This window comes from Geotrypetes seraphini, chromosome 5, assembly GCF_902459505.1.
Source record: "Geotrypetes seraphini chromosome 5, aGeoSer1.1, whole genome shotgun sequence".
Lineage (NCBI taxonomy): Eukaryota > Metazoa > Chordata > Amphibia > Gymnophiona > Dermophiidae > Geotrypetes > Geotrypetes seraphini.
The window spans coordinates 199231173-199251644 of record NC_047088.1 but is presented as its reverse complement, the minus strand read 5'-3'; the positions used below and the strand labels follow the sequence as shown (position 1 = coordinate 199251644).

General features: G+C 40.0%; 1 protein-coding gene across 3 annotated transcripts in view; it reads left to right on the top strand.

Moving 5' to 3' along the window:
- CDCA7 (cell division cycle associated 7) overlaps positions 1 to 20234 on the top strand; it is a 41537-nt gene extending 21303 nt beyond the window's left edge. For all 3 annotated transcript variants that reach the window (XM_033946773.1, XM_033946772.1, XM_033946771.1), the window contains exons 2-10: positions 3718 to 3840; positions 4267 to 4377; positions 5610 to 5852; positions 9628 to 9705; positions 9851 to 10042; positions 12965 to 13105; positions 14544 to 14693; positions 16336 to 16472; positions 16594 to 20234. In XM_033946773.1, the coding sequence (XP_033802664.1) occupies positions 3778 to 3840; positions 4267 to 4377; positions 5610 to 5852; positions 9628 to 9705; positions 9851 to 10042; positions 12965 to 13105; positions 14544 to 14693; positions 16336 to 16472; positions 16594 to 16624 (1146 nt within the window). In that variant the 5' untranslated portion in view covers positions 3718 to 3777 and the 3' untranslated portion in view covers positions 16625 to 20234. The remainder of the gene's footprint in view (positions 1 to 3717; positions 3841 to 4266; positions 4378 to 5609; positions 5853 to 9627; positions 9706 to 9850; positions 10043 to 12964; positions 13106 to 14543; positions 14694 to 16335; positions 16473 to 16593) is intronic.
- Positions 20235 to 20472: the final 238 nt, after the last annotated feature.

Below are 20472 nucleotides of genomic sequence, written 5' to 3'. Positions count from 1 at the left end.
ATAACGACGGGGTGTGGTTGGGTATTCGCTCCATAAAACGCACCCATATTTCCAATTCCTTTTTGGAGGTGGAAAAAGTGCACGTTATGGAGCGAAAAATACAGTAGTTCTTTGATTTTAATTCAAGGCTGTTGATATTTTATAGGTGTAAGTCCCTAAGGGGCAGATAGATCTCTCGCGGGAATTCGTGGGAGCCATTCAGAAAGCTGCTTAGTGCCAAGCAGCAGCACCAAAGTGCGCTCCTACTCGTGACCACTCAGGACTTGGGCAGTGAATTTCCTCGACATGTAATAGATGGTTCCTTCTCAGAAGAGCTTACAGTCTCTGATTAGGACAGACAGACAGAACAAATGGGGCAGATAGGGGTTGGGGAGTTTCTTGCAGAGAGAATGATAGGTATCTTATGGTGAGTGGGAGTTGGGAGTTTAAAGCAGCCTCAAAAAGTTGGCTTTTGGATTTGAATACTGCTAGAGATGGAGCTTGACTCGGGCAGGCATACAGTAAGATAGAGGGGCAGAATCAGGAACAGAAACTGGAGCTGGCAGTGGTGGAGAAGGGTATGGATGCCACTTGCATCACTTTTCTAAAATCCTGTGAACAGAAATAGACTTTAATGCTGATGATTGACTATCCAATAGGTCCCTATGGGGTCCTTATACTAAGGTGCAGTAAGCACATACCATGGCTTAAAAGGGCTTACTGCAGAATGCACTCGGGCGTCTTGTGGTAGTTGGGAACCTCTTCTCGTCCTTCCATCCATATATGAAGGGGAGGCATATACTAGTAGGGCTGTACTATCGTCTCTACTGGGATAGGGCGAACAGACAGATGAAGCAATGTTTACAGAAATTAGGAAAACTGGCAAATAGGCAACAGTAAACTTTTTTGGTAGTTGAAATTGCCCATTATTATATAAATTAGAATGTGTGTCCAAAGTGAAACCAAGATACAAAGTCAAAAAATTACAATCCTGAAGTGCAGAAGAGAGGTCTCTGTCAAGACACCACTTGCACAGACTAAGCTGATAAATAGGCTCCATGCTAAAAAGCCAATAAAACTTCACCATTACAGAACATATAAATATATAACATTACATTTTTATTTATATACCGCATTACACTCTTAGTATTTAAAACCCTTTCCACTAATGAACCTCATTTCATTAATAAATTACTTATCCCTTATAGCACGTCGCATTCTCTCCGGTCCACTAATCAAAAGCTCATAGTAGTCCCCTCTTTGAAAGTTATCGGAATAGACGACATGATATGTTTTCAGTGATGGCTCCGCAACTTTGGAACACTTTGCCTCAGCATGTAAGAGAGGAAAATGATTTGAGTCATTTTAAAAGTAACTTAAAGAGTTTCCTTTTTAAAGATGATTTTAGTCTTTAAATTATGTTCAAATTTGATATTAGTTTCCTTCCAGGGTTCCACTTTCCCTCACTAATGGGTTCTCCTCTGTACTTTAAAGCATTGAATTGTAGTTCTGTCCCTTTTTACCTCGTGTAGTGATTAGTCTAAGTCTGTTGGTCTAACCCCATCATTTTAAATTTTAAATGGTATGTCTAAATATATGCTTATATTTTTTTATTAATGTTGTATTTCGCTTAGTAAATCTAAATAAGCGATTCATTAAATTAAAATGAAACTTGTGAAGTTTGATGCAGTTAACATGAGTTAAATAGAAGACCAAACATGACAGCTGAGGATACAAGTACAAATAACATTGGATAATGACAAGGTCAGAGTCAAATACAAAAATGGTAACATAATATGAGAAGAACTTGAGTAGATGAACAGTTTTCGAATGTTGGTACAGATATAGATACGGGTAGGGTTAGTTACCAGATTTTCGGGAACAAAAATCTGGACCCATGGCCCCGCCCCCTCAACATGTTTGCTTGTCGGGAGGGTATCTGCGCAGGCACTGGTGTGACACGATATTGTATGCATGGGCGCGATGTCGCCACGTTGCATCCACACATGCTCAAATGCCATCCTGACGTCGCTGCTTGCTGGAAAGCTTTTCAAAACCCAAACAAAGTGCCGGGTTTTAAAATGTTGTCTAGACCCCTGAACATGTCCTCGAAAAGGAGGACATATCGGGGGAAATCTGGATGTCTGGTAACCCTAGATACGGGGACCCAGAAGGAGAAGGCGAGAGATGCGAGGGGGGACCAATAGTAGGAGTTGAATGAATCTGTGTACAGTACTTCCCCGAAATCCACGGGGGTTCCGTTCCAGGAACCCCCGCGAAACTTGAAAAACTGCGAATATGGATTTTCATGGGGGAGACTGGAGAGGGCTGCGGGAGAGGCAGGAGAGAGCAGCTGGAGGGCCGGCGAGTGAAGGAAATCATTCGCTGAATGTTCAGACCGCCTCTTCCTGCACTAAAGTTGGGCCTTTTCCAGTCCAAGTATTGTCCATTTACCCCACTCTCTGTTTCCTAGCTGCTAACCAGTTTTTAATCCACGTGAGTATATCGCTCTTGATTCTACTGCCTACCCTTAACATAGCACTAGTTCAGTGTAGAAAGCTGCTCCGCAGGAACCAGAGTTCCTGTCAAAAATGGACTGGGATGAATGGGGGTCATGGTCGATTTCTTTTGCTCCCACACTGTGAATCCTCAGATTTAGAGGATTCCGGGTCGCAAGTGGGCACTACCAGCCAAGAGTCTTTGGCAGTCCTTGATCACCATGATGCTTACGGAGCATTGTGGGGTGCCAGACGGCCCTCTAAGGGTTCCCGAGTTCCAGCAATTATTTGTACCACCGAAAGTGGATTCACTGGTAGCAGAAGTTACTAAGTGCACGTCCCTTATTTTCTCAGACACGTATGTGTGTCTCCAAATACTTAGAGTAGCCAGAAGAGTATGAAGATAATTGTTTATGGCTGCTATTCAAGTACAATATGTGTTGCAATAATTCAATGACAAAAGCTTGTGGTAGAGCTTATAACAGCTGTTTGTATAAATGTTTAAGGCTAGTTGCATGCCGGAGGTGGCTTGTTTGGGTCCACTTGTATTATGTTTCCCGAGTTCTAATTATCATTATTGCAGAGCAGAAAAGACTTCATTTGGTTGGGAGTTCCCTTGCGCTCTTTGTTATGTCTCCTCTTTAGGAGTGATCACCTGCTTTGGTATGAGCTGAGGAGATGGGGTACTGCCTGCTGACACAAGGAGGCAGAGCGGAAAAGCTGTATATGATTCCTTCTGCAAAACTCAGGGTAAAAAAAGTAACGTAGTGGTCAAGATTCTCTCATCTCTTTATACTGAAAAGAAGATAATCAAGATAAGAACCTAATCCTCCCTTTTATTTTTCCAGATGTGTTCCCAACTTTTTCCTGGAGGCACCTGTAGCAAGTCAGGTTTTCAGGATTACCAGAATGAATATTGCATGACAGAATTTGCATACATAGGATGCATTGGAGATCTTCAGTCTTGTGCATATTAATTCGGGTAATCTAAAAACCTGACTGGTAAGGTGTGCCTTGCTAATCATGTGTATGTGTGAATTTGAGAGAACTCCCTATCCTTAACGTGTACCTAGAATGCTGGTTTATGAACCAGCAATCTACCTGCGCTTTGACTATTTTCCCAAATTGAGTTGGTTTGCTTTCTGGTTACACTTGAGCAGATGCAGGCGAAGTGAAAAGCTGCTTTGTGTGAGAGCCAGGTGCCATCACCTTTAAGAGTATTACCATTCCTGTATTACAGCTGGGAGACTCTTCTGCAGAGAAGAATTTCAAGCACTTCAGACCCGTTCGCTTGATCCCCATGGAAACCTCGTCCTCGGATGACAGTTGTGACAGTTTTGCTTCTGATAATTTTGCAAACACTGTAAGTGTAATGCAATGCAGGAATAAACAAAATTGAGTCTGCAGGGCTGAAAATGCCAAAAAAAAATACTTTGCGTGATTAGAGCGGCATGCTTTTGCTAACATTTCTTTACAGCAGGTAGGACTGTACAGCATGTCCTGTAATTTCATTTCGCTTTTTGCCAGTGGTTCTGGGTAGTAATTGCTAGTGGTAGATTAACTACTTATTTTGCGCTTTGAAATGTCACCTAAGCTAACGTGCCCGATGATTGCCATAACAGCTTTGAAATCATTTGTAAACCTCTGAGCCATTTTCTTAGTAACAAAAGCTATTCTCTTGTAGTGCACTTGTAAATGTGATTTGCTCTCTGTGCAGTATACAGAAAATTGGTTCTTTTTAAAACTGTGGCTGGCTGGCTTCCCTCCACTTTTCTTTGTATTTTTTCAGAAGCAAAAGTTCCGGCTAGACACACCAGAAGAACTGGCAAAGATATTTGGTGAAGAGTCAGATGAGGAATCCTTTTGTGGGTTTTCAGAAGCTGAGCTCCAGGATATAATGGTGAGCTTGTATCTCTTTGTAAAATCTGAAGTCCAACTATGAATCCTAAGCTGTAAATTTAGCTACCTGATGGTAACAAAGTCTTATCTCGGCCACCACGTCTTATTCAATGTGAACATCCCAATACTACATTCCCCTCAATGCCATTGGATTTGTACTTTATTCTATGCTTGCATGAATTTAAATGCTGCTCTTGCCACTACCTACCTCCTGTTGAAGGCATTAGCTACCCTTTCTGTAAAGAGATTTCCTTAAATTACTTGTGAATCTGCCTAAGTTCACCCTCATTCTAGAGTCTCCTGTCTATTTGCACCTTTCGAGTATATGAATGCTTGTTCTCTTAGCTATACCTAGATGGTAGGCCACCTGGTAGCAACAACTAAGAGGAGCCGCATACTTCATGTATTCTGCCATGAAACATCATGGGGTGGATACCTCACTATATCTTGCCATGAGTCGGTGGCAGATTCTGTGGCATAGTCCGTCCATCCATCCCTTAGCTGAATCCTGTTTCCAGGTTTTATGCAATTTAGGTTTCTAGGTTCCTGCGCTTTGACCATTAATCACTTCAGTGGCTGACCTCTGGACAGACATCTGGTTTATACCCCTTCGAGTATGCAATTTCCAGTATTGTGCAAAGTATTCTAAAATGTCTTGGCAAATATCTCTTTAGAGCCAGTACTGCCTCCTATTTTTTTTTTTTTTCTAGCTGGCCATTCCTTTTGCTACCCACCAGTATCCTTTCTTTTAAGACATCCTTATCTGTGCAGTTTTAGATTTTAGATGAGATCACCTTCAGATACTGCTCTTTAGTGTATGGAATAAACTTTATTTCCTGTGTAGTGTTTTCTGTCATGGAACAGCTAAGATAATGCAGTCACACTTCTGTTGTCTTCTCTGCCACCAATGCAAAGCAAATATCCATGATGCTTCATTTCTAAGTGTGTTCAAGTGGTCTGCTGTTAAATGGATTTATGGCTGGTCATCTCAGTAACAGGAAAAGGTAGCTTAATGTCTGGTGTAGATTGAAGAAGACAAAATAAATCATCATCTTTATTGCACTTAAAAAAAGCAGATTTCCTTATGCCATCAACTGTTGATATTATAGCAATGCAGGTCATTCAAACAAAATGAAGGTTTATGGAATCCCAGATATTTTGAGAGTTGTTCTCAGTCCTGAGCACATTTTTTTTATAAAATGAACCATTATTTTTATTGTACTTGATTCTGAGGTGGAAGAGGAAGATCAGATGGCTGAAGAATGGAATAAGCCACAACAGGGCTGTCGGAAGCCTTCCAGGCCACTGAGAGTAGCTCTCAAGTTTCCAAGCAGGAGGAGCAATAGGATGAAAACCCAAAAGGAGACATCTCAGGGACCACCGAAGGCCTTTGACTCTGAGTCGGATTCAGAGGATGAGAGAGGTTTAAACTTCTTGGAGAGACGAGCTTTGAACATCAAAGAAAATAAAGTAATGGTAAGTACCTTTTTTAATTAATTCAATCTATAGCTGTTTCAATTTTTAATCGTGGTCCTAAATACTATTCTCTCTTCCCCAAGAGTATTGCCTCCTTCTGAAGACTCTTATTTTATTTATTTGGTTTTATATCCTGTTCTCCCAGGAGAGCTCAGAATGGGTTACAAGTTTACATTATATAACAAAGCATGGTAAAAACATATGACAAATGTGGTATGGTGTGACATGGAGAGCATTGTATGACAAACCATAGCATGGCATACATTGCATTATATAGACAACCCTACCCTCCTGTCCCCCACCATGTCTGTGAAAGATGCTCTGATGCACTAAGGCAGGGGTAGGCAATTCCGGTCCTCGAGAGCTGAAGCCAGTCAGGTTTTCAAGGATATCCACAATAAATATGTATGAGATTGATTTGCATGCACTGCCTCCTTGAGATGCAAAACTATCTCATGCATATTTATTGTGGATATCCTGAAAACCTGACCTGGCTACGGCTCACGAGGATCGGAATTGCCTACCCCTGCACTAGGGTAGGATAGCTGGCAGCAATCCCTAGTTGCTACTGCTTGTGCTAGCTCCAGGTTCAAAATAATGGTTGGGGGGGGCGGGTGTTGGGTGTGTGTGCTTAACACAGCCTACAATTGTTGGCATTTGTTAAATGTGTTAAACTTTCTTCAAATCACTTCTAATGCTTTTGGTTTCATGCAGGAATATGTGATTAATCCACAACACGTATATTGCTTTTGATTAATCATGGTAAACTTTAATCGATATTGAAATTTTAAGTTAATCACAGAAGTTAACTACAACAGCACTAATTCAAACCAAACAGAAGTTGGAACGGATTATACAAAAATGGGTGACTTGTCTATGGACAAAATAGCTCTATGAAAATAGAATGAGATGAAACTTGGCATTTTGTGGAAGGGGTGGGGGTGAGATGATAGAAAAAAACACTTTGGACCACTTTGGCAAGATGCATTGGCCATTTTGGGGGTTAGGTTGTATTTCCACAGGAGAAGCAGATCGACTTTGCAACATAGAAATTGAGATAAAAGTGAAACATCATGAGGGGATTGCTCTTTTCAAACTGTCTCGCACCCCAAAACTTACCTTCCTCTGACTTGCAACTGCCCTACTGAATCAAATCAGTTTATCCCAAACCCCTAAGTTCTGCATACACAAGTAAAATGGAGATGAACAGTTGGTGCAGTATTTCAGCTGCTACTAAAAGTCACTGTATTTATTCATTGTATGTAGCTTTTTGATGACTGGTGAAGTGGTTTATAGGTTGTGCCTACCTATAGGACATGCTTAATTAAATCCATTGTATGATTGCAAAATATCACTATACCTGGACATTTCCATTAAATAAGTTGCATAGTCTAATTTTATTGGTACTCAACAGATCACACACAATAGTCAGTCAAGAATAATGGAACACTGTGATTTTACCACAATAAAATGAGATATAGGTAACAACCTGTAAATAAATTGACACCAGTTAAAAAAAAAGCAGCAATAGAACTCCTCCCAACATTAAACTCCCCCCCTCCCCTTCCCAACCCTAACCCCACTGAATACCCAGCCAACTCAACAATGGTATCTGGGAATTTGCTTCATATATCCCCTGAATACACAGAAACAAACCTTAACCCACAGAAATATCAACTCCCTACCCTCCTACCTCTTCCCCCCAGGAACAGAGCACAACATACACCATTATCAAATGTCCTAATGCCAGACTGCAGGCCTTTGAAGATAGAGAATCGAGGAATGCTCCCCACACCAAAAGAAACTTGTTTTCCAGGATCGAGGTGTAGAATAGGCCCCCTTTAACCTCCCACATAAACGCACAGAATTTGTTTCTCCACTCCAGTATGTGTGTGTGTGGGGGGTGCAATCAGGAGATACTCAGTGTTTCATAATATATCTACGGCCAACAAGAAGTGCTTTGCACACAGTTTCTTCTAATTAGCGAATGGCCATTAATGGTGGAAGATAAAGAAAGCCAGGGTGTTTTTAAAGTCACTGTAAAAACAGCCTCTGTGCATGGAGAAGGCCCATGTAAGAGTATGTGAAGGCCTATTTTACCACAGCTTAGTGGAAGGACCCCTCAGTGTCTGGGACTTCTAGTTTGTAGAGCCTTGATTATTTGACATGAATGGGACTGACAGGTAGTTGGATAATCGGTCGATACAGAAAAAGTGGATGAGGAATAAGAGGCGCATTTGAATGCATGTCTCAAAAGAGGAAGCAGTAACAAGAATTTGCAAGCTTAATATGCCCAAAATTCTTACCTAGAACTGCTGCCTTTTAACTAAACACAGCACCAGTAAAAGAGGTGCTGTGACATCACCTAGGTATGCTGAATGTTGACTGCACTGTAGCAAAATGAGATTATGTGGAAACTTTAACGAAGGTCTTTATATCCCTAGAAAGTTGTGTGAGATTATCTTTTAGTTTTGGAAGACTACCTATTGCAGATTTTGTCATCATTTTTGATATCCAACAATATAGGTCTTAAGATAAAGGACCCTTCATTCTGGAACTGGAGTTTGCATCTGCTAATTTGCTGGGTTGTAGGTGTTTGTTTTTTAATTGAGTTTTTAATATTAAACTTTTGTACATTTGGCTAGAGCTTCTTAGGAATACATTGTAATGGAATAGCAGACATTGGTGTTTGTTTGTTTTTAGCATTTATATACTAATAACTTAAGTGGTTTATATTTAGGTACTTGAGCATTTTTTCCTTATCTGTCCGGGAGGGCTGACACTCGTACCTAATGTACCTGGGGCAATTACATTACATTACATTAGTGATTTCTATTCCGCAATGGGAGATTAAGTGACTTGCCTGGGGTCACAAGGATCAATATGGAATTTTCAGACTGACACCTGAATCTCTCCACGTGGCTCTTGGTATAAGTGAGGAAATACATACTGCAGTCACTTGGTATAAGTGGGGAAATATATACTGGGGGGGTTGGTTGTTTTTTTGGGGTTTTTTTTAGAAAATGTTTGCAAACTTTTCATTAGTGTGCACTTCATAGACCCTTCTTACCCCCTTCTTCAAGGTATTTTGAAAGGTTTAGTTCATAAAACTATATGGTCAAGATGATCCTTAAAATTCATAATCTACAATATGTTCTTCTGCCTTTAAGGTATGAATCATAAATGGGGTGCCTTAATACAAGAGTAAAAGGGTGCAATTGCAAAGGAGCTTGAATGACAGCTGCTAATTATCTATCTAGTTAACATTTGTGCCCCTTCACTTCACTGTCTTCTGGCCGTATCCCCAACTATGGATTCTTGCTGCTTATCCCATGATGCCCAAAGCCCGTTTGCCTCCATATATAGAGAATGTCCATGTATGTACAGCCTTTCCTGATGTAACCTAATGGTTAGTGCATTGGGCTTTGATCTGGTGATTTGGGTTCACTTCTCACTGCAGCTTCTTGTGACATTTCCCCAGGTACAAACTTAAGATCATGAGCCCACTAGAGACAGAGGAACTGTCTTCATATGTATACAGTGCTGCATAGGTCTAGTAGTGCTATATAAATAATTATTAGTAGTGCGTTGTGTGCCCTCTAAGCCAGATCTCCATGCTCACACTGCCTTGAGCATTTATATTTCTGATTTTGGGTTTTTTGTCATCTTGAGGGACATCTTCCTTTTTCCACATAGGGTACTTCAATAAATAAAGGATGGAGATTTAAGTTCCATTTATGAAAACTAGTTCCTAAATACATTCTTTCTCTTGTAGCTTGCACAGCTCATGGCTGAACTAAATAATATTCCTGGATTTGTCATTGGGAGGAGATCGTTTTCAACAGTCACTCCAGTAAGTTGAAATTGGCTTTAATTGCCCTACACAAGTATCTGTGCAAGTGTGCTGCTTTTATATAAAAATTGAAGTATGATGTCTTCAAGACTTTTGCAGTTCGTATTCCTCTCTAAGTAGTGTTCACTTCAAATAACTTGCACAGAAACCCAAGCGCTCCCCAAGGTCATTTGTTGGAGAAGCTTCAAGGAGGAACCCTGATCGGCATGCACGACCCCATACAAGATCACAATCCCTACTTGAAGGTCCTGCCAGCCCACTGAGCGAGGACAATGATGATGATGACGACCGCTTCTACCTAGTAAGGAAAAGGAAAGGGTTCGAGGAGAGCTCAGAGGTGGGTAAAGCCCGTTGTGGGGTGATCAATTTGAATGAAAAATATTAAATACAAATTATATATACTCTGCAATCATTTCAAGACTTATTTGGTTTCCTAGTTCCCAAAGAGCACTACCCACACAGGGGCACTTTTTTATTTAAAAATGTCTCACAGAGGTAGCTGATTTTCGAATGGGGCTTAAACATACCCCCTCTTCTACGAAACTGCGCTAGAGTTCCTATGAGCTTCAGGAGCAGTGCGGGCCATTCAGCGCGGCTCCCTACACTAGAAACTGCTAGCGCAGTTTCATAGAAGAGGGGGATAGACTTCGAAACCCTCTGCTCGGTGTACAGTGGCAGCTAAAACAATGAGAATGTTATGCCTTTTTTATCATAAGAACATAAGAATTGCCATATTGGGACAGACCAAAGGTCCATCAATCCCACTATCCTGTTCCCAACTGTGGCCAACCCAGGTCCCAAATACCTAGCTAGATCCCAAGTAGTAAAACAGATTTTACACTGCTTATCCTCGGAATAAACAGTGGCTTTCCCCAAGCCATCTCAATGGCCTATGGACTTCAAACCTTTTTTTAAACCCTGCTAAGCTAACTGATTTCACCACATTCTCCGGCTAAGAATTCCAGACTTTAAATTACATGTTGTGTAAAGAAATATTTTTTACTTAATACTTAATAGCTTCATCACATGCCCCCCACTCAGTATTTTATAGACCTCTGTCATATCTCCCCTGAGCTGTCTCTCTTCTCCCAGTTGAAGAGCCCTAGCCACTTTAACTTTTCCTCATAGGGAAGTCATCCCAAACATTTTATCATTTTCGTTACCTTCTCTGTACCTTTTCTAATTCCACTATATCTTTTTTTGAGATGCGATGGCCAGAACTACACACAGTATTCAAGTTGTTTACATTTAGGTAGAGTGATACAAGGGCATTATAACATTTTCATCTTTATTTTCCATTCCTTTCCTAATAATTCCTAACATTCTATTTGCTTTCTTAACTGCCGCTGCACGTTGAGGTGAGGGTTTCGACGTATCCTCAACAATGACACCTAGATAACTTTCCTGGGCAGTGACTCCTAACACAGAACTCAGCATCACATAGCTATAGTTCAGGTTCCTCTGTCCCACATACATCACTTTGCTCTTGCTCACACTGAATGTCATCTGCCATTTTGACGCCCAGTCTCACAAGGTCCTCTTGCAATTTAACAGCTTTTTGTCATCAGCAAATTTAATTATCTCACTAGTTATTCCCATCTTTAGATCATTAATAAATATGTTAAAAAGCAGCGGTCCCAGCACAGACCCTGAAGAACCCCACTATTTATAGTATAAACAAGAGGAAAAACCTCAGATCCCGGGTTGCTGCCAGCTATTCAACTTCAGCCTGCAAACCTTGTATGGGACAATCCTCATTGGTTTAACCTCCACCTCCTAATAAATGTTTAAAGTTTCAACTTATGGTTAATATTTCTAAATAGTTCTTCAGAAGTGCTTGGCTCGTTCTTAAGAATGAGCTAAGTACTTCAGAAGAACTATTTAGAAATAATATTAATCATAAGTTGAAACTTTAAACGTCTTTCATGAGGTACTTTGTCAAATGCCTTTTGAAAATCTAGATATACAGTATCCACTGGTTCACCTTTATTCACTTACTATATTGTGAGCCTTTGGGACAGATAAGGAGTTTTTCTCAAGTACTAATTTCATTTTAGTTTGATACATTGCGAACAGCTTAGGTCAGTATAATGCAGGAGCGGTATATCAAATCTTAAATAAACAAACATGTTCATTCACTCCATAGTGCAACCTCACCTTGAATACTGTGTTAGCAGAGTTAGAAAAGATACAGAGAAGCATAACACAAATCATAAAGGGGATGGGTTGACTTCTCTATGAGGAAAAGCTAAAGTGGCTAGGACTTCATGTTGGAGAAGACAGCTCAGTGGAGATATGATAGAGGTCTATAAAATACTGAGTGGCATGGAATGGGTAGGCATGAATACTGGGACTAGGAGGCATGCAAATTAAACTACTAAGTAGTAAGTTTAAAATAGAAAAAAAAATTTCTCCACTCAGTGTGTAAGTAAACTCTGGAATTCATTGCCAAAGAATGTCATGAAAGCAATTAGCTTAGCAGGCTTTAAAAATATTTGGATAATTTCCTAACCTTGGGAAAATCCATTGCTTATTCATGGGATAAGCAGCATAAAATCTGTTTTATTTCTTGGGATCTTGCCAGATACTTGTGACCTGGATTGGCCACTGATGGAAACAGGATACTAAGTTTTATGGACCTTAAGTCTATCCCAGTATGGCAGCTCTTATTTTCTTATAGTCCATAGTGCCTAGCTATTCACATTTCATCCTGATAGGCCAAGAAATCATACAAAAACCTGTAAGGATGTCTTGCCTTCTCTTGTCCATCTCTTGAAGGAACACCCTCCTGCAAAGGCGAAACAGGTTCTTTTACCGTAAGTGGTGGGTGGCAGTAGCCAATGTGGATCCTGTTGCACTACAGTTCTGATTGTAAGAATAGTCTTCAGTGCCTGAATTGTACTAGCTTTTGCTGCTGGTGGAGGCTGTCTTAATTCTTTTCCTGAAATAAGAAACTTTTAATGTGCAAAATGAAGTATTTGAGCTTTTAGAGCAGGAGTACTCAAATCTAATCCGTGATGTCCAGAGCCCAACCTGGTTTTTCAGGATTTTGTGGCTGTAAAAAAATAGGCGGGGTTGTGGATCTTGAACGATTTTGACGACCTAATGTTAAGACGCAAGACACGGACATCTTCTTTTTTTTTTTTTTTAAGAGTGTTTGTTTGAAGGTGGTGGGTACCTGTGTCCTCAGGCTTGTAGGAAGATGTATAAACCACTGATTATAAAATAAATAAATAAAACAGGATGGCTTTCTTTGTAGGATGAAGCCCCTGGTCCAAGGAGAAGTCGCCCAGGCTCACTGGCTCTTCCACACATTGTGCGTCCTGTAGGTGAAGTTACCGAGGAAGAGCTGGACAAGATTTGTGCTTCATCAAGTGACAAAGTGTATAACAGAGCTACTGTAAGTACAGTTCTAGCAAGAGGAAAAACACAATTGAAAGGGTGGTTTTCAATTTGTCAAAATTGGCATACCATATTAAAGAAATAAGTAATTGTATGTATTTTGATTGGCAGGCTTTAAAACTTGGATTGCTGTATGAAAAGATCAGACGAGCATTCTTTTAAAAATACATTTCTTCCTTTTCACAAAGGAGCTTTCAAAATGTGTGTTTCATGAGTATTTAAACAATATTTGAAGCCTGTGAAGAGTTAGGTGAATCGCAGGCAGAATGGCTTGTATGAAACTAGTTACCACTGAGATGTCTGAAGATTAATATCCTGCATGAAGATTGTGGCTGCGTTGTTTGTTAAAGTGTAGCTGTGGAGTTCATAATTACCCATTGAGCACATGTACAAGATTTGGAAGTAATTGCTTCTGCCAGTAAGGAATTTTTTGACATGATCAACTTATTTCCCAGTGTATGCATTTCTTTTATCTATATTCTGTTTTATTGAATTTCCTGAAAATCCAACTGGCTGTAGGGTTGCAGGAGAGTCTTTGGGAGAAACTTCCTTTACCAGTTCTGCAAGTGTAAATGGTTACTGTACAACAAGATGCTGTACGACTCCTTATAGCAGCAGTTCTGAGACCTAGCTTGCGGAAAATTCTGCATATATTAACAGGACTTCTAAGGGGCCCAACATGTCTCGATTCAATCCTTGAAACCTACCTGGCCATTCTGACTTTCTGGATGTCCAGTGTGAAACACACGCAGGAATGTCACTGTGTGGAGATACCGTCTACAACAAATTGTACATGCTCTAAGAAACCAAGTGGGCAGTCGATCCACAAGGGCCAGAGCAGCAAAAAAACAAATGGCAGACTGAGCCACAAAAGTCATTGCAAACGCTACTGAGAGAGAGGAGTTTTATAGCTCCTGAAGCTGCCCAATTAGGGCAAAACTTAGCTAAGTCAGGCTTTGTTTTTTTACCCCTCCTGCAATTGTTAATTAAAGGCGTTTAGATCAGTCTTTGTGGCTCTGTCTGCCATTTGCTTCTTGCCATTTGTTGTAGATGTCCAGAAAATCAGATTTAGGGGCACCCACTGAAGGACTAAATGAGTCCTCGGGGTGCCATCTGTAGGTCATTTGCTTACTCTGCACACAACTTGGGTTTGAATCCTAGGATGGGATTTTTCAGGTAGCTGCCTCAGGCCAACATGGTCATTCATCCACTTTTGTCAGTAAATTAATATCTGGACTTAGATGGGTAAGGTTGACTGGGGAAGACAGTGGAAAACCACTCCCCATTAAGCACTAAAACTGTTATACAAGTGGCATACTTCTCAAGTCATTTCATGTTGAGTGAAAAAGGTACCTAAAGTATTGGATTGACTCGGTTGCAGATGTACAACTTGTGGTTTGTTGATGTACACATTTAAATGTCTCATTGATTAACAGGGATCCACTTGTCACCAGTGTCGTCAGAAGACTATTGATACTAAAACCAACTGCCGTAATCCAGATTGTGTAGGGGTACGTGGTCAATTCTGTGGGCCATGTCTTCGCAATCGATATGGTGAAGATGTCAGGACTGCCCTATTGGATCCTGTAAGAGCACTTTTGTGTGTGAGGTTGTTTGGGGTGGAATAGTGATACGCCTGCTCTTTGATGCTACAGTATTATCTAAGCCTAATACTCAGATTTACTACTTAGTTTTGGGATAATGGGAGAAAAGACTTCATAGAAAACTCAGAGGGGTTTGCCATTCTGGTTTGGATTTTAAGATCTTTGACATGGATAGTTTATAGTTTATTCGTTTTATAGCCTGCCTTTTACAAAGCGGGTCACAAAATCACACACACAATATAAATAACAAACATTTACATAAAATCAGACGGTTAAAATGGCATGGATAAGAGAGAGTGTATTTATGTTATCTTCACCAGGTTCCCTGAATAATAGGCATTCCTTGTATAGGTGGCAAATGAATAACTTATGGAAATGCGTGTGTTAATGATACTGATGAGAACTAAAGTGTGATGGAGTCACTTTGTCAACTTGTTGGGGGTTTTTTGTTTTGGAAGGGGTATCTGAGAAGCCTCAAAAATCCTGTTAGTTTCTGTAATTACAATGTTCTGTAGTGTTAATACCTGTTGAGCATTTGCATTGATACTCTTGGAACAGGCCTCATTACTCAGAGCTGCTGTTAATGCTCACTTGCAACACGGGGACCATTGGTGGGTTGTTTTTTTTTCATTGATCAGGTTCAAAAGGCCTGCCCAAACTTGCAAGAAATATAGTTCATACAAATCAGTCCTATGTGCCAGGTTTGCAGGAAATCCAAAAGTGGAATAAATTGTGGGGTCAGAGGCAACATTTTGAGAAGCCTCACCTTTTACAGCACTCATTTAACGCTCGCATTATGGGGAGTCTGTGGCCTTCCATTAAGATGTGCTAATAGCAGCACCATACTGAACCAGAATTGAGTTCTGTCTCCCCCCCCACCCTGCCCACTGCACCACAGCCAAGCAGAAGAGACAACGGATAGGGAGCATATATGTACCCTTTCTACCTTGCTCCTTGTGCAGCTGAATGGCTCTGGATGATAGCAGCAATTCTGAACCCTGTGTTCAGGAAGTACAGTCAAACCTTGGTTTGCGAGCATAATTTGTTCCAGAAGCATGCTTGTAATCCAAAGCACTCGTATATCAAAGCAAATTTCCCCATAGACAATAATGGAAACTCGGACGATTCATTCCACAACCCAAAATCTTTAATACAAAATACTATATGTACTTGTATTGTAAGACCTTGCTCATTTAGAACAGTCATTACACTCCTGCAGTGTCAGACAGAGAAGAACCATCAGCTCAGTTGTGGTGATGTGATGCGTGTGTATACTGTATGTACTTGTATTGTAAGACATTGCTTGTATATCAAGTTAAAATGTAATAAAATGTTTTGCTCGTCTTGCAAACACTTGCAACCCAAGTTACTTGCAATCCAAGGTTTTACTGTATATTTAAATTTAAAGCAGGAGAGTAGGACAAACGGCTTGCTGTGAATTTATAAAACTGCTAAATAAATTGGGACTAAAAGCCAAATGTTAAGGGATTGAACAAGCGGATCATTGTTATTGCTTATTACTGTGAATGTAGCCCCATTGAGCCTTTAGTGGGTCTATTCCTGTGTCTTGCTCTGATTTCCACAAGGTCTGTGATAACTCCCTTCCTTCTGTTTCATTGCCCAGGGTTGGATTTGTCCTCCTTGTCGTGGAATTTGCAACTGCAGTTTCTGCAGGCAGCGTAATGGTCGATGTGCCACTGGTGTTCTTGTGTACCTTGCAAAGTACCATGGATATGACAATGTACATGCCTATCTGAAAAGGTAACATGTAGGAAAGCACTGCATAAAGTCAGAAGACATAATCCAAAGTTGGATAAACATGTGCAAGGAGGCTTTAGTGTAACATTCACTCACTTTTTTCTTTTTTTTTTTTTTTTTTCAGCCTAAAACGTGAGCTGGAACTGGACGACTGAAGCCTGTGCAGGACTCTCCAGGAAGCAGACTACTCTGTGCAGCTCATTGTAACTCATGGATTATCATAGTCCATACCTCTTTTGTAATCTTGGGGTGATCAGTGTTCTTCTGGAAATGGGGCAGAAAATAAGGCCTCTTCATATGAACATATTTCTGTTAAGGAAAGTGATCTAGGAAACCCGGCGTCCATTCTTTTTAAACTTTAGCAGGTTGGCTGGTTTGCCCCATTTCCTGTTTTGACCTTGAATCCGTTATTTTGTTCACAGGTTTGGCTGTAAGAGTCAGCATTGTACGGTGTTTGTGTGTATTTTTGATTTGTTTGAATGTGGTTTTTAATGGTTCAGCATTGAGGGGGGCAGGTATACTTTCTAGTTAATGTTAAATTCATATTTAGCTATTTTAAGACCTTGCTTGGCTAGAGGCTTAACAAACTGGTGTTGCTTAAGGGGCTCATGCTTTTGATAAGGGTCAGTTTTCTGGATAACGAAATTTAAAACAGATTTTTTTTGTGTGTGTGTGTATATGCATTAGCATCTGTTGACCCTCAAGATCCATAGGTAACGCTTGATTGCTATGAAGGGCTCTTGAATACCTCTTAACCCACAGTGGACTAGCAAAGTTGGAAACCCAAAAGATTGTTATAAAAATTTATGGATGAAGCACTAAACTGAAGTACAAGGCTCCCTCCAATCGATCCTTATCAAAAAGTGCCAACTTTCTCCTGTCTCTACACCTCCCCAAATTTACTTACCGATTTTTGAAAAATGAGGTCTCCAAGAACTTTGTTTCAAATTGGGTGGCATAAATGGACCTAGGGGAGGGAGGAAACTACATGTGCACATATTTGGTACAGGCTCATAAACCTCTAATTCTATTGAACTGAGGCTTTAAAAAAATGCACATTTTCTCTCAAGACTAAAACTACTAGATGGAAAGATTTAACTTTTTTGGTTACGCCCAGTGTTAACATTTTTTCTTTCTTATAAATTAATCTGAGAAGCAGGATGATTTGTTTCACAACATATTTTGAGACCTGAAGTGACAGGTTATATAATGGGGCTAACCTTACTACACCTGGACCTAGGATATTCAGCCCCAGTGGATACCCCCTATACAGAGTGAAAAGTGTTGGGAGGAGGGGAGATTGTGGCAGCATCTGCCCCTTTGGCATCACAGACATGAGAAATGATGTTGAATGTTGGGGGCAAGGGGCTTTTCAGTGCTCTGGTTGCTGCCACCTCCCTGCTCCCTAAAGATGACCCCATTCCTAGTAAGAAAGTGGAAAAGATGCAAAAAAAACCAAACAAACCCCTCAGAGCTTGTTACTGCCTGCTTTAACTGAAGAGAAGTGACCAATTGGAGAAAAAAATTGCATTTTCCTATGTTATAGGTGGTTTGGGGCCTGGACTTAGCCCATAAAATAAGTAATTATTTTCTTTTGTATGTGTTAAAAATAACTCATAAGTTTTGCTCTGCAATTTTTATGATTTATTTTATGTTGTGTTCTGAGGACTATTTCTGATTTTGTTGAAGTAATGAAAGGAAAATTCAGTAGATCAAAACCTAGTTTATGGTATGATAACTTATTAGCTGGCCTCCTTACTGGAGGGGCCCTGCTAGATCTGTGACCTTCAACATGGTCCTCAATATCTGTGGTAGATATTCCTGTACCTTGGGGAGTGTCTGCTTCTCCATTCTCTCAATCTTTATTCACCCATGGTTTGGTCTCTACCTGATCAGATGTTTCTTCTCTCCATGCTTTTTTTTTTCATTGCCAAGACCTCTGAGGGCTTTTTAGGATGGAGCCCTGCTCCTTCTTATTCCCCACCCCCATTATCTCTGGTGTTTATATACCACCTTTATCCAAGCTGCCTGCATCTCTTGTAATTACCTTGTCTGTTCTGGTAATGAGACATGTAGACTTTCTCTCCCAAGTAGAGAACATTTAGTTATAACCCAGAGTGAACATTGTTTACAGGGGAAACGTTTTATGTGGATTTGTATGAGTGCCATATTTGTGATAAAGTGGGGTCCTGTTAAGAACAAATTTTCAGGCCCTGTCATAGGGGATTACACATGTGGAACATAAGGTCTATTAGTTATGCATATGTAAGGGAAATGCTTTCTTTTAGGGGTAATAATGTACAAAGTATTAAAACTTGCATGGAAACTGCAGTATATTACATAGAACTTTGTAAAAACTCAGCATGAGGCAAGTATATTATTTGAGTGAGACTGTCAAAACTGGTCAATTGTAAATGGTTTGACAGAATTGCATATTTCAGTTAAAAGGATCTGTAAGAGACTTATCTCAAGGGTGTCTTTGGGGGGGGGGGGGTCCAGCAGTTCTTGTAATGTTGGTGTTCGTTTCTGCTCTCTAGTGAAAAGGACAAAAAGCTGCTATCGGACTGTTCTTCATACTAACAAGTAGGAATTTTGTGTTCAGAGTAAAATTTGTAGAGATCTTTATCAGGATGGGTAAGGCATGTCACTTGACTGGGCTTGAAATGCTTTTATTTTACTATAATTGTCCTTGAAAGGTATGCTTTAAAATCATTAAACCTGAAATCTGCAGAGGATTACTAATTTAGATCAGATATTCATATCTGCCCTTAAAAGGTGCTAATTAATGGATTAAATTGAGCTAATTATATGGGGGTGATACATTGGTACTTAACATATCATCTGTTTGCTAATAAGCCCAGACCTTTTTGAATGACTGCTTTTTACTAAGTCATGAACATTTGTAGTGTGTTGGTAAATATTTTAAAGGCTAATTTTGCTTAACAAAGTGGTGATGGTTCTATTTGGTATCCTTCATGTTAAACACACTCGTTTGATTGCCAAATCTTAATATATTGGGTGGCAGCCTTAATTTCAGGAATAGAAAGGAAAACAATTTGTACTAATCTTTGGAAATTTTACAAGAGGAAGCAGAAAAGTTAGCATTTAAATATACAACAGTGGTTCTCAAACCAGTCCTTGAGAGACATCCAGCCAGTTGGGTTTTCAGAGTCTTTACAGTGAACAGGCATAAGAGAGATTTGTATGTACATCTGACTTGTCTGTTCATTGTGCATAGGGTTACCATATACATGACTCCAGAAAAAAAAAAAGACAGATTGAGACATCCGGGCTATACTTCCATTGCTTTCAATGGAAGTAAAACCTGGATGTTTCAACCCATCCTTTTCTGAGCAATATAGTAACCCTAATTGTGCAGATCCTGAAAACACAACTGATTGGATTTTTTTTAATTATATGTAATTGGGCTGCATGATTCTGCAGTATCCCCATCTGACCCAGAGAGCAGAAGACCAGCACTGCCACTACCAGGAATTGAACCCAGCACTGCCACTGGGCTGGCTCTTGTTTTCTGAGGTTCTCTGTGTATTGCAGATGTTGGACTTTTGGGGCATTTTTCTTCACAACTGAATGCATATGACTGTTTTTAATCATAGCTTTCTCTAAGATACATAGCTTGAGTATAACCTGCTTTTCAGTATTGTTTTACTTTAAAAAATGTTTTTTAGTACAGATTCTACTGTATCCAGATGTTCTAATCAAAGTGTAAATTTTATTTTAATAAAAAAGTATACGTTTGGCTAATTGTTTGCTGTTATTTAACTTGGAAATATCCAAACTCACTGTCTGTCAATGAGTACGGTATATAGGGGCTCATAATCAAAACTTTAAAACGTCCAAAAACCAGCCTAAGTTGGCACTTGGGTGAAGTGTCGATAATCAAAACCAACTTTCTGGATGTGCAGTTAAGCTGCTGTGTGTCTAGAAAGCAAAGGGGTGTGTTGGGAAGTGTGTTATGGGTGGGAATCGGGTGGGCTCAAAC